Raw genomic sequence first — 13,177 nt, forward strand, 5'->3', positions numbered from 1 at the left:
ACCTCTCCCAAATTGTAGGCGAACGCAGACAGTGCCACTGAAAGGAGGCCTCTGATTGGTCAAATCTACATCCGCTCTACACTATCCGTATTTCCTCTTTGGTACCTTAGCGGCTTGTTTTGTTTGTATGACCGCCAATTGTGGAAAACGACTCGTGAACATGGACCAGCTGGAAGAGCGAGGTGCGCGAGAACGCTGGGACCCTTTTTCCACAGGGATCCCCACTCTTTTTGGCTCTCATGTCCTTCCGTTGTTGCATAAACAGTGGCGTTGGATGTAGGAGTTTTCCATGAAATCGAAGGGTTGACGGTTCAAGCCCCGACTCCGACTTTCAGTGTCGTTGTGTCCTTGGGCAAGACACTTCACCTGCATTGTCTACTGATGGTGGTCAGAGGGCCCGGTGGCGCCAGTATACGGCAGCCCCACTTCTGTCAGTGAGCCCCAGGACAGCTGTGGCTACAATGTAGCTTGCCACCATCAGTGTGTGCGTGTGAATGGGTGAATGAATGTAGTGTAAAGCGCTCTAAATGCAAAGTAGTCCCATACAGCAGACCTATAAAATGCTGCTGGCGCGTCTTCCAACTCCTGTTCTTTCCCACTCGCCATACCCACACAATTCTCCACAACAACTGATTTTTTTGTGCTACACCCGGCTACGCTGCTTCGCTTCTTCTTATTGTTTACCACTGGTGGTTGGCTTTGGTCGCAGTACCGCCACCTTCTGCTCTGGAGTGTAATCGCTTCACCTATGAGAAAAAGGAGCAGCGCATGAACGGAACGCAACACACGCGAACCGAACTGAGACAATCGAACTGAACGGTTCGGACGGTTTTCATTAACCGTTCCATCCCTATGCAGGGCGATAACCAGCCCTTAAATGGGTTGTGCAGTTGGTGCCCATTACACTAAATGACAACAGATTGATGATTTAAAAATCAAAACAAGGGATTTTATTTTATAAATTCTTCCCAATTAAACATTCTCTTTAAAATAAGGTCAGGTCCAAAGGAGAAAGACCCACTTTGGAGTAAAACCATAATCGGTCACAAGATACAATCAGAATCTTTAAATGCATTACCTGAAAGTAGAGGATAATAGTCCACATCAAACCAAGGACAATTGATGGCCGTCCATCTGCGATGTCAGTGGCATGAATATTGACCAGTTTAATCTGAGAACAAAAAAAAATGTAATTCGTCTTCCGACCATTTGGGGAGAAACCCACAAAAATTCACACATACATTTTACGTGGTTTTTATATAGTGCAAAAACAGTGATGCAGGTCATCAAAGTCGAGCCTTTGATGCAGAGAAGTCATTGTAAGAGGCAGAAGCGAGGGTGGAAGGACAACCAGCTACAAAAGAAAATAAATAAAACAAAAACAGATGCACTACTGTATTTGCATATATTTCTTTGTAGAGCAGCAAAAATTGATGAATTTAAATGTCTATGCTGGGGAAGCTAAACTGCAGCACAGAGCATACACTAGTTTTGTCTACTCAAAAATGCAGACTATTAGAAATAATTACTGCCTTAATGTATCAGTAGAACAGCTCTGTCCCAGTTTGGCATCATATACCACATGCATTTGATGAAAAAAAAAATGCATACAGCATTGCATATGATAGCACAAGTGTTTAAAAGCAACTGACCGGTGATCCTCGATACACAGACTGAAAGCAAACATGATGAGAGAGAGATTACAACATAAGTCTCAGTCCTCAGGGAACCCATTTGAAGTAGGGCAGGAGGTTTACGGATGGGCTATGTAATAATGACTAACTGTCATGCCTCTGTGAACAAAGTGAATGCTTTGCAGAAAGATACACTATATGCTTCATAACTATACAATAAACATTCAGCTTTCTCAAGAGCTCTTAATGATTTCTATGGGAAAAAAATCTACATTAGTTTCTAGTAAGATATGGAGAAGGGATACTTTTATTTTTAAAGTGCTCAAATTTTTCTATGTTAATACTACAACAAAAGAAGACATGAAAGACTATTTAAAAGAGGCACCAGCAGCTGAAACCCCAATTAGGGATGCACGATATAATCGGCCCCCTATCTGTATCGGCCTTAAAACTGAATATCGGGCATCGGCCACCCCACCGATATTTAACGCGATATTTGATCAGCTTCTGAGTTTCTAAGGTCTAAAAAAAAAAAAAAAAACACTACTACTTCTTCCTCAAAAACTTCTTTTTTACAGACTTAAAAACTTATAAAGATGAGGGAAAAAATATTGATACATTAAAATATCCCAATATCTTCATATGCTGATATATTGCCATTTAAAAACACCATATCAATCTCTTTTACTAATGAAATATTGCTATATGTCATCGTTATGCTACGAAATCCCCCGAAAATTCACGAAATGTTGCCATATTTTTATATGTTGATATATTGACGCGGTATCGATCTATTTTACTAACACAATGTCACAAGAATTTGCAAAATATCACGAGAGTTTGTAACAGAACGATGAAATTTCACAAGATTTTGAAAGTAAAATAGATCGATACCGCGTTTTTAAAAATCTATTTGATATCAGCATATGAAAATATATTTGAGTATATTATTTTTCAAAGTGTCAGAAATGGATAACAATACTGCTATTTTCAATGACTACTTATTTTTGTCCAGCTTTAACATGGGTATCATATCGGTTATCGGCTACATGAGTTTTAAAATATCGGCACATCGGATATCGGCCAAAATCCCAATATCGTGCATCCCTAACCCCAATAGTTTATTTCTATACTTTGCATATATTCAACTTAGTGAAACTTTTGGGAAGCCTTTAGGATATGATTGCCACCATGTCACCTACAACAGCATCGGGTGTTCTACACTTTTTTAAGCCATGGTTTTTGTTGTGGCCATTGTTAGTGTGGAGGAAAGGCTGAAAACTAGTGATTCTTCATATTAGTAAAATGTGGGGCATGGCGAAGTTTGATATATAACGTTATTTTTGGATCCTATTAATTTGCTAGGCTGGGAAACAGTGACAGAGAACGAGACTTTCACCAGAAATCGGGTGGCTGAAGAAAGTGCAGCAAACTTTGATCCATTGTTAATCAAGCTGGATTAACAAGATGGTTAGTGTGCACCGTAGTGCGGCTCTAAATGTTGAAATGATACATGGTTTCATTTTTCAGTTAGTACCGTTGCTTTCACAGCAGTTTTTTCTCAAAGCTTTTGGTAGAAAATAGGATCTATGTGGGCGTTTCTCTGCTGGATAATTGCTTCGTGATAAAAATCTTCTGACCAGAATTCTATCAGACACCGTTTTTCTTTTGAGGCCTTAGTCTGTCCACATCAAGTTTCCATCTCTCCTCTTTTTTTCTGTTGTGAATATTTCCCAGCCAGCCTACAATGCACTGTTAAGGAGATTACGGGATCCCTTTTAGCTCAAACTTGTTGAGTTTGCCTTGCAGTTGGGTCGCATCAGAGAGCGGTTCTTTTCAGATATCAACTAGTGAGCACCAGAATTCGCCCGGAGGCAAAACTCGACCTCCTCTTCAGCCACACTAGATCGGTGCACATTAGTCGGATTGTGCTTTCACTCTGACCCAATCGGGACTAAATTTAGGTAGAGCTAAATTTAGATGGACCTAAAGTTGCAGGTAGGAAAAGACAAATAGTTAAACCTTAGTTTATCTAAGGTTTAACTCTTTGGGTTTTCCCACCTGCGACTTAGTTAAACCTTAGTTTAACTAAGGTTTAACTCAGGATGTAAGTGCTGTTGAATTCTTGTTAAAATTAATCATTCATAATTTATGTTGTTGTTTAGGTAACAACTTTAAATGAGTAAATTCATGGCATGTTATAAGATAAAATACGGGTTAATTTTATAATTTATTTAATAAGTTTGCTCTTTTCTGCACTGTTATGTTTAGCCAGGAACCAATGTTCATACTTGTGTACTACTACATTAAAATTAATAGATGCTACACTATGAAGCTAGATTACAAAGTCTGATGCAAGCGTGTAAAGAACCTCTCTTCATGACAAGCGGCTAATGAGGTATTATTATTTGTTTTATTGATAAATCTGTTTATACTTATGCAGCGCAGCATCCTGCTCTTATTTGTACTTGTACACTCGGTTTGAGCTGATATATGTCTATTTGTGTCTGTACAGTTCTCACGGCATAAAAGTATGAACGTCATAAAGAACCTAAATGGAGTTTCATGTTGAACGACATGAGAGAAAAGACGAAATAAATGCCAGTTAAAGAGAAACCGATCCGTGTCTGTCGTGACAAGAGCTACACAGGATCACCTATTTCTACAAAAAACACAAAAAGTCCTCTTTGCCTAATACTAGTTACATCAAGATGTAAGGATGGGACAATTGACTTTAAGTACAATATAATCACAATTGAATTAAATGCTATTTTCAACCTGAAAAGGCTTCCTTTAGGCCATTTTACAAGACTGACTTTCATAGTGGGGCCCTTTAGGTGCAGTAGTGTTGGCCTAGTGGTTAGAGCAGTGTGTACGTCCTCTGAGAAGTTTGCAAGTACCCGGTTCCACAGCCTCACAGCCTCCACTCTGGGTCCCTGAACAAACCCTTTACCCCACACTGCTCCCCAGGCGCCACACAATGGCAGCCCACTGCTCCCCAATGGAATGGGTTAAATGCAAAGAGTGAAAATCCCCAATGTGGGAAAATGAAGGGATTTACACTTGAATTGGGTTTACCACCACTTAGGAGAAGAGAGAGCTGCAGCTGGGGCAAAGATCAATGCATGCCAGTAGAAGTAAGCATTTTTCCACAAAAGAGTAACAGTAAAACAGTGGAGCATGGAAAAACAAGCCTTCTAGATCTAGATCAGGGAAGGTGGTGCTTGTGGTAAGTGCCAAGGAAAAACAAAATAAAATTAGAAACATAATATTAATTGAAGAAAATCTTGAGTGATTGATTTAGCCAGGTTAAGATGCTAAAGTCTGCATCTCATATATCAGTGTTTTTTTTAACTGCTCATGTAAGAAAGGCTGGAATAAAATACTTTAAATGTTATTTTTACATCCTATTAGATAACAGTTCCTATAAAAATTGGATCCAGTTCAAAGTGTCCCTGCAAGGTAGAAGTTAGAGGCAAACTTCACATCATCAATCTGCCCAAAATTTTGATCAATACCAAAATAAGCAACTTATAGAGACATGGTGGAGTTTTCTAATGATACTGCCACCTGTGGTCAAAACATAAAACTGCAGCACTCTTCTGCTCGTTCTCATAGCGGAGTCGTACTTGACAAGTTTTTTTGTTTTACTATTTTACCTTGTGTGGTGTTGCCATTAGGGCTGCAACTAGCGATTACTTTGCAAATCGATTATTCAATTAATTAAGCCTAAGGTTCCTTAAAGAAGACTTTTTACTAAATTAAACATGGTGAAACTAAAACTTTTCCAGTTGAGGAGTTTTGGATAGACCATATTGACAAACAAAAACTTTCTTTTTTTTACTTTAAATGCAAATTGTTAACATTTGTTTTTACAATTTTGGTATAACTGCTGCTCAAGGTGGGTTGCTCTGTCAGCTAACAATTAATCGATTACAAAATTAGTTGACGATTACTTCAATTAATCACGATTAATCGTTTTAGCCCTAGTTTCCATCAATGTCTGAGTTGAGTCTGATGCCGGTCAGTTCAGAATATCCACATAATCCATCTTCAATATCCTATCTCCGGATGTGACGTCAAGCGCACTCACTTAACATGAATGCGCTTGACGTCACATCCGGAGAACAGTGCAGGCACTTCCGACCCAAAGTAAATTCAGCAAAATAGTTTACTGCAAAGACTCCTGCAATGTTGTGCTTTGGTGGTGCGCTGGTTAGCGCACACGATCCATCTACAGAGGCCTTAACCCTCGACGGGGCTGACCTGGGTTCGAATCTGATCTGTTAAGTAATTTCCCTCTGGGATTATTAAAGTATTATTGATTCTGGTTCTGAATGTTTAGGTACTGAATAAACCCTTAACATTAATAAATGACTTATAATATTAGGGATTCAAAAGAGCTGTCAGGATAAACATTAAAGGAGGTAGATCTCTTCTGATTTAGAAAACTAGATGTTAGGGAGGCAAAAGCATTAATTAGTGTATGTTTAGTTTTATTAGCAGATAAAGAAAATGGCCTAATTTGTCTAGCCTCCAACAAAGAGCATAAATGAGTGCTGGGCATTTATTGCTATTACCTTAGGTTTCTAAGCAGAAATACTTATTCTTTTTTTCCAGATAAAACTTTCTATTTTATCAAAAAGTACAGAGCAAAAAAAAAATTGAATGTTTATTATGATTTCATGCTCACCTTTCTGCCTTCGAGGAATTTGAGCGCAGTACCGATGTTGGAAACCCAGTGTATCCTTTTCAGCTGTCGGCCTTGCTCACAGGGCTGAACACCAGGAGGAAAGAAATATGAGAAAAATAAGCAAACCACACACAAAAAAAATGCTTTAGTTGGTTCACTATGTTTCTGTTATACAGTAAGTTTCAAATGTACGCTTCATACAGACAGTTCAGTTTTGCAATACTTGGGACATTTTTCTACTAATGCCTGAGAGATAAAGTAAATCGAGCTGGCTATTTATGGATTTCATACAGTATAATTGGCACATAGTAGCTCGTCATGACATAAGGGAATTGGTCTTAGCAAGTCTATTTTTATCTAAAATAACTCATAAGAACACACCATTGTCAGCAAACAATACTTAGAAGTCCATAGAAATGAGTTATACATGTATTTTAGCATACTATTCTAAACATTAGCTAACTTGACTTCGACTTCCTTTATTGTCATTGCACAAAAAAACACAAGGTGAATCTTAACAACAAAATGTTGATTACTTGGCTACCAGTGTAACAGAACTAAGACCTTATTCCTGCAAAATAAATTTTTTTTCTATAAGTAAGAGCTAGTTATACACAGGGTAAAGAGTATATATATACATATATATTTTGCACTGAGTTATTTTTATTTTTTATTTAACCTTTATTTATCCAGGAAGTGCCTTGAGATTGAAATCTCTTTTTCGAGGGAGACCTAGCCAAGACAGCACACCAGTTAAAATACAAACAGAAATACAACATAGACAAAATCTCACATAGAGGAAAAGACAGGTCACATAGGGCAGTTACATTTTTGAATAACATGACATTTTAACATGGCCTTAAATTCATTCAATGGGACTAGATCATTTAAATGGAGCAAGTTTGGCAAATTATTCCAGGACCATGGAGCAAAGTAAGAGAAGGATTTCTTCCCCAGCTCAGTAAAAACCATTGAAACCTGGTAAGAGCGCCACCTGGTGGAACGGAGATGAAAATGGCTGGAATTTAGCTTGAGGAGATTGCATAAATATGCCGGCAGTTTACCCAACATGGCCTTGTATAGAAAAATATACAAATGAAGTTGTCTACGTGGACTTAGTGACGGCCAGCCTACCAGTTCATACAGCGTACAATGATGAGTACGGGAATAGGAGTTAGTTAAGAAGCGCAAAGCACTATGGTACACAGAATCTAACAGGTGGAGAGTACTAGAGGCAGCATGCATGTAGACAACATCACCATAGTCCAAAACACTTAAAAAAGTAGATTATTGAAGAAGTAACATCAATAAATAAATATTGCACTGAGTTATTGAATATTGAATATAACTCCTGATGGCCTTTGTTTTAAAAATACATAAATAAAAAAATATTCACAATATTCACACAAACCATGAGTAGGAAAAAAAGAGGCATTAAGGCTTGGTATAAAAACAGAAATGTAGTTTCTTCAAAAAAGACAAGCCTAGTGTTTTTAACCCTTGCTTGCAGAAAAAACTGTTAGCAAGGATCAAGCAACACAAAAAAATAGATCCTGTCACAAAGGAAACGATTATTTTTTACAGCTTCCAAAGTGTCTCATAGGATTTGTAACACTGGTAATACTGTGTGGCGAAGCGTCCACAAAGTCACATAAAAATAAACCCCTAAGCCTCCCCATAGATTCACAGATAACAATGGGAGTTTGGATTAAAAAAAGTGTGAATGTCTAGAAATTTGCTTCAAACTGTTAGCGTGCAATCGTGTCTCTGGGGGTGTGTTTTCTTTCTGTCAGAAAGATGAAAAGTAAGATTAGATGTCTTGTGGTAAGAGCCTCTCACAGCAGAGGATCAGAACTACTTTTTTTCTATAGCAACTTTGAACAAAACACAGAAAACGTTGAATCATTGTTTACATTTTGAGTTAGTTAGAAGAGCAATCATACCTGGACGTCTGACTCATTAAAAGCCTCAAAAGAAATGTCTGATTTTTAACTTGATCAACCTCAATAGTGAGCTGACTGGCAGAACTAAACATTCAATCTATTAGGGACTACTAAATGTGACAACAACCCTCTTTGGTCTGGCTGCTGGTACTAAAGTAAGCAGACTGTTAGACTCAGGATCAGTGAGTGTTTTAAATTAAGATGGGAAACACAGAGCGACGCATATCTGCATTTCAATTAAACTAATAGACAGGATGCGATCTCTGCAGCTAACAGGAAGGCAGTTTTTATGCCTCTGGTGGCTCGTTTTTCTGACAGTAGACTGACAGGAAAGGAGGTATGAGAGAAGGGGAGATAAATGCGGCAAAGGACCACAGGCTGGAATCAAACCCGGGTTGGCCGCGTTGAGGACTAAGGCCTCTGTACATGGGTAGTGCACACTAACCACTGCGCCACCAAAGCTGATTTTAATTCCATCAGAGGTTTCTACATCTATCTAAAACATCCTGACTTTGGAAATGTTGGCAACATTTGGATCTCCTAAAAAGAAGGTAAAAATGTGTTGAATATGTTCTGTTTTTATATTAAAACTAATAAATGATACAAAATCCAGTCTAAAAGCGTAGAATTGTGTCTTCAACTCTGTTCCTAATAATAAAAAAAATGCTAACTTTATACAGTCATCAGTAACAGCTATAAAGTTACAGTTTAATAGCTGTGTGGAAATTATTACTGGTCTCTATCACTTTCTGTTTCCTTATTAGTATAAACTAAAGAATGAAAAAACATTTGAATCCACATTTGAATCCACGTTGTCTATCAGAATTTCTAGACGGGGCCGCCTTTTGCAGCTGCTTTTTGTATCTATGCTTCTTTTTCTATGTCTGCTTCTGTCTCCTTGAACCCCAGTCGGCCTCAGCAGATGGCCGCTCACACTGAGCCTGGTTCTGCAGGAGGTTTCTTCCTGTTAAAAGGGAGTTTTTCCTCTCCACTGTCGCTACAAGCATGCTTAGTGTGAGGGATTGCTGAAGAGTCAATGAGTCGATGCAATCAGCTGGTTTTCCTTAGATAGAAAACTTTGAATCAATCTGACTGGATGATCTGGTTGAACTGTAAAGTGCCTTGAGATGACATGTGTTGTGAATTTGGCGCTATAGAAATAAACTGAATTGAAACTAAATTGAATTTAGGTTTTACACCATTTAATATTATTGTAATATTAAGCTAGAATGACCTTAATTTAAAGATTTATAACAATACATACATATTTGACGATACACAGTTGAAAGAAATATTTCAGTCTATATAAAATAATTTCTTATTGACTTCTACACTAGAAAAATAAAGTGTTTACCAGTCTTTGGCCAGACAGGACTTCCAACAGCGCCAGCAGCTTCACCCCATCTTTGATGTCCTCAAAAAGATCATTTACCTCCAGAGGTGGTTTATGCTGGCAGAGAGAAGAGAGAACAAACAATATATAAACAGTTAGGATGTTTAAGAGTTCACTGACGCTAAGAGCTGAAAAGAAATGCTTGTACACTGGGGTAAAGGATTTGCATTCTAGCCCATTACCAGGGATGAACAGGAACCAAATGCTGCTGGTGAGAAACAGACTTGTTAGCAGCAGCCGCTGAGGCTCCCTGCAGCTGAAAAGATGGTGCTTTTCTTTCCCAGCAGTGGCGTGGTGCCCAGTCCTGAGGCTATGGCATTCATTTAACCCTAACAGGACCGAGTCTCCTCAGATCACCTTATTTACACATTTAATGTGTCCCCCAACCTTACCTAAAAGTGACATAAAAATCTTATGTCCCAAAAAAATAAAATAAAAAATTTGTTCTTAGAGACAGTATTTAATTAAAGGGAAAACTGCCCGTGGGAATACTTTTTTTGGCAGGTTATTCAGGCCATTTCACAACTCGGCACACTCCATGACAGAATTACAATTGGCTGCCTGTTTGGGGCAAAGCGGTCTGGAGTCCTTTACAATGAGCTGCTTTTTTTTCTTGGGACCCTCAAACTTTCCGGTAATATCTGCACATACAACGCCATGTAAATGTATTCAAAGAAGCAGACCTACTCAGGTATAACCATCTGGCTGATTGTTATCTTGCCAAATATGTCCAAATAATATCAAGAGCGAGAACTTTCCTCAGTGATCTGACATAAATACAGCCCACATACATGTGACCTGTAGAAATATAACTGCTCTGTGAAGCTCAGAGCTTTTATATGCTCCATTTGGGCCTGATTTATTAGGGTCGGGTTAGGTCAGTTTAACATGATGCATTTTCCATGGCAATTGGGTAAAATCTAAAAGGGGGTTCAGGATAGCTAGGTGGTACTCTGACATGGTGTGATTTTTAAGGACAAACAACACAAAAGTAACAACTCAGTCTGTGTTTATCAATGTTTTTAGACTTAGAGAGCTTAAGGAAGGCGTTATGCAGACACGGAAAAAGGCTGATTAATACTCAGAAACCAGGTCGTCTGCCTCCCCAGTGTCTGCGGAAGGGGAAAGTCTGCACCTCTCCAAAATTGTAGGCGACCGCAGACAGGAGGCCTCTGATTGCTCAAATCTACATCCGCTCTAGTCTATCCATATTTCCTTGGTTCCTTACTGGCTTGTTTTGTTTGTATGACCGCCATTGTGGAAAACGACTAGTGAAGATGGACCAGCTGGAAGAGCAAGGTACGCGAGAACGCTCTTTTTCGCCTTCATGTCCATCTGTTGTCACACAAACTTCCCCCACTTCCTCACCGCCTCGGCCGTATCTAGACCCACAGCTAGTTCGTGACTGTCCCTCCTGCGTTGTGGCGTAGAATAACATAGCATAGACCACGCTTCAATATTGGGCATAAATCAAAAATATCTGCGACAAGCTCACTGCGACACGATGCTGCAGGAGGATAACCAGCCCTTTAGTGAGGAGAGAAACAGGAAAGACAAGTGGAATCGTGGTTAGGGGATGGAGCTTGGAATCCTGAGGTTCTGTGTTCGATCCCCACTCCCACAGACTGCCACTCTGGGTCTCTGAGCAAGACCCTTAACTCCACACTGCTCCCTGGGGGCCACACAATAGCAGCCCACTGCTCTCCAAGGGGTTGGGTTAAATGTAGAGGTGAGTATTGGCATGAGTGTTGCGATTCGATACATGTCGCGATACTTGGGTCACGATACGATATTATCAAGACATTGCAGTATCACTATATATTGCCATATTTTCCCCAGCTGTCAAAATCAAATGATGAGATAAAACAGCAAGTGCTGTATATTTTCATCAGAAAATATTGATTAGGTATTATTGTCCATGTTGTTTGGGGTTTTCTTCAACTGTGACTGCCTGAAATACAGATTTGGTGCTGCACGCACAGTTAAAGGGCTCCACAGCGCTTTCTGCCAGAGTGGTGGTGCAGAGGTAGCCCATTTTCCCATCAATGTTTTATGTAACCATTTTTTTTTTTTTTTATCGATACTAAGAAGTGAAAGATTGATATTATATTGGGCAGCAGAATATCACGATATATCGCCAAAACGATTATTTCCCACACCCCTAGTTAAATGCAGAGGTAAATATCTCCAATGAGATCAATAAAGTTCAATTATTATTATTATTATTGAACCAAGACACGAGGAAATGTGGAGGAAAGGTAAAGCTACCTAATGCTAGCTTTCAATAATAGTGTCTAATATGCAATGATCCCAGGGTAACGGGATTTTAATAACTGAAGAAGACTTATTGAAATCCGCTGGGACTAGTAACGCTGTACCCTACAGCAGTGTTTCCTAACCAAGGGTACGCGTACCCCTAGTGGTCAACTGGTACATTGCAAGTGACACACGAAATTTTTTTATTTCTTTAGGTAGTAAAATTAAATAGGGCTGGGATCTATTTTGCTTTCTGAGGACCCAGTTGAAAAATTAAACAAGTAAGTAATAAGTCTTTCTTTGAATTCACCTTCAGCTTTGACACATCAAAACCAAGCAGAGGAACAGACTGGATGTAGAGAACAGCCTGGGATCAGCTGTTTTTTTCACACTGAGCTACCGGAGCTCATCAAAGCAGCTCAAGCGCCGTGATAGAAACAGAGTAAAACTAATTAAGTCAGTCTGAATATAATTTCTGTTCTGTATTTTGTTCCCAATTCATCAAGTTTAAATGTGATTATAGGGGACTATAAATAAAGGTTTAGAATATGATTTTATTTTGTATTTATTTTGACTATTCCTTACTAACTTCTAGGCAACATATTTATGTAGTTTTTTTTATTTGAGATGGAAAGTATAATGAAATGGAAATGTTCATTTCACTGCTAAGCTGGTGCTCATTTATTGTCTGAAAGCTGTAAAAAACAAAATTTTGAATTGTATACAATGTGTATACAAAATGACAATAAACGTTGTCTAAGTCATAAAATGCCTAAGATCTAAATGCTCAAATTAAAAGATTAAGTAAAATTGTTTTTATTTTCTAATAAATTATTGTACATCAATACTTTGACTGAAATGGGTACGGTACTCATGGTAAGAAAAAAAAAGTCCAAAGGGGTACAAAAGTCAGAAAAGGGTGGGAAACACTGCCCTACAGCTGGAACGGCAAAAAAGAAAAGCTAAAAAAAAGTGAAAAAGATCTTGTTCTACAGGAAATTAGGAAACTCCTCAGAGAAGTCAGAAAAAAAGCCAATGAGAAGTTATCAACATTAGCCTATAAAACCATATCTCAATCTTTCAAACTGAGCAAGGAGCACCACCGAATCCATCATCCAAAGAGGCTGACATCACTTCATACAGTGCAAAACAGTGTAGAGGTCACGTTAATCTGAAGAAATGCTGCTCTAGTCTGTTGAACAGACTACTGTGCTTTTAGTTGGGTGTTGTATGAACCTAGATAAAGAAACAATTACAA

The 13,177-nt window shown here is 38.6% G+C and overlaps 1 protein-coding gene across 1 annotated transcript in view; it reads right to left on the reverse strand.

Annotated features, from left to right (window-relative positions):
* Positions 1 to 13,177, reverse strand: part of syne1b (spectrin repeat containing, nuclear envelope 1b) — a 178,025-nt gene that overhangs the window by 149,662 nt on the left and 15,186 nt on the right. Inside the window, exons 4-7 of the mRNA XM_038299516.1 lie at positions 9,625 to 9,720; positions 6,328 to 6,411; positions 1,653 to 1,673; positions 1,079 to 1,171 (exon numbers count right to left, since the gene is read on the reverse strand). Of these exons, the coding sequence (XP_038155444.1) occupies positions 1,079 to 1,171; positions 1,653 to 1,673; positions 6,328 to 6,411; positions 9,625 to 9,720 (294 nt within the window). The remainder of the gene's footprint in view (positions 1 to 1,078; positions 1,172 to 1,652; positions 1,674 to 6,327; positions 6,412 to 9,624; positions 9,721 to 13,177) is intronic.

The sequence above is a fragment of the Cyprinodon tularosa genome, unplaced genomic scaffold (assembly GCF_016077235.1).
Source record: "Cyprinodon tularosa strain WSP-4 unplaced genomic scaffold, ASM1607723v1 ctg430, whole genome shotgun sequence".
NCBI classification, from domain to species: Eukaryota; Metazoa; Chordata; class Actinopteri; order Cyprinodontiformes; family Cyprinodontidae; genus Cyprinodon; species Cyprinodon tularosa.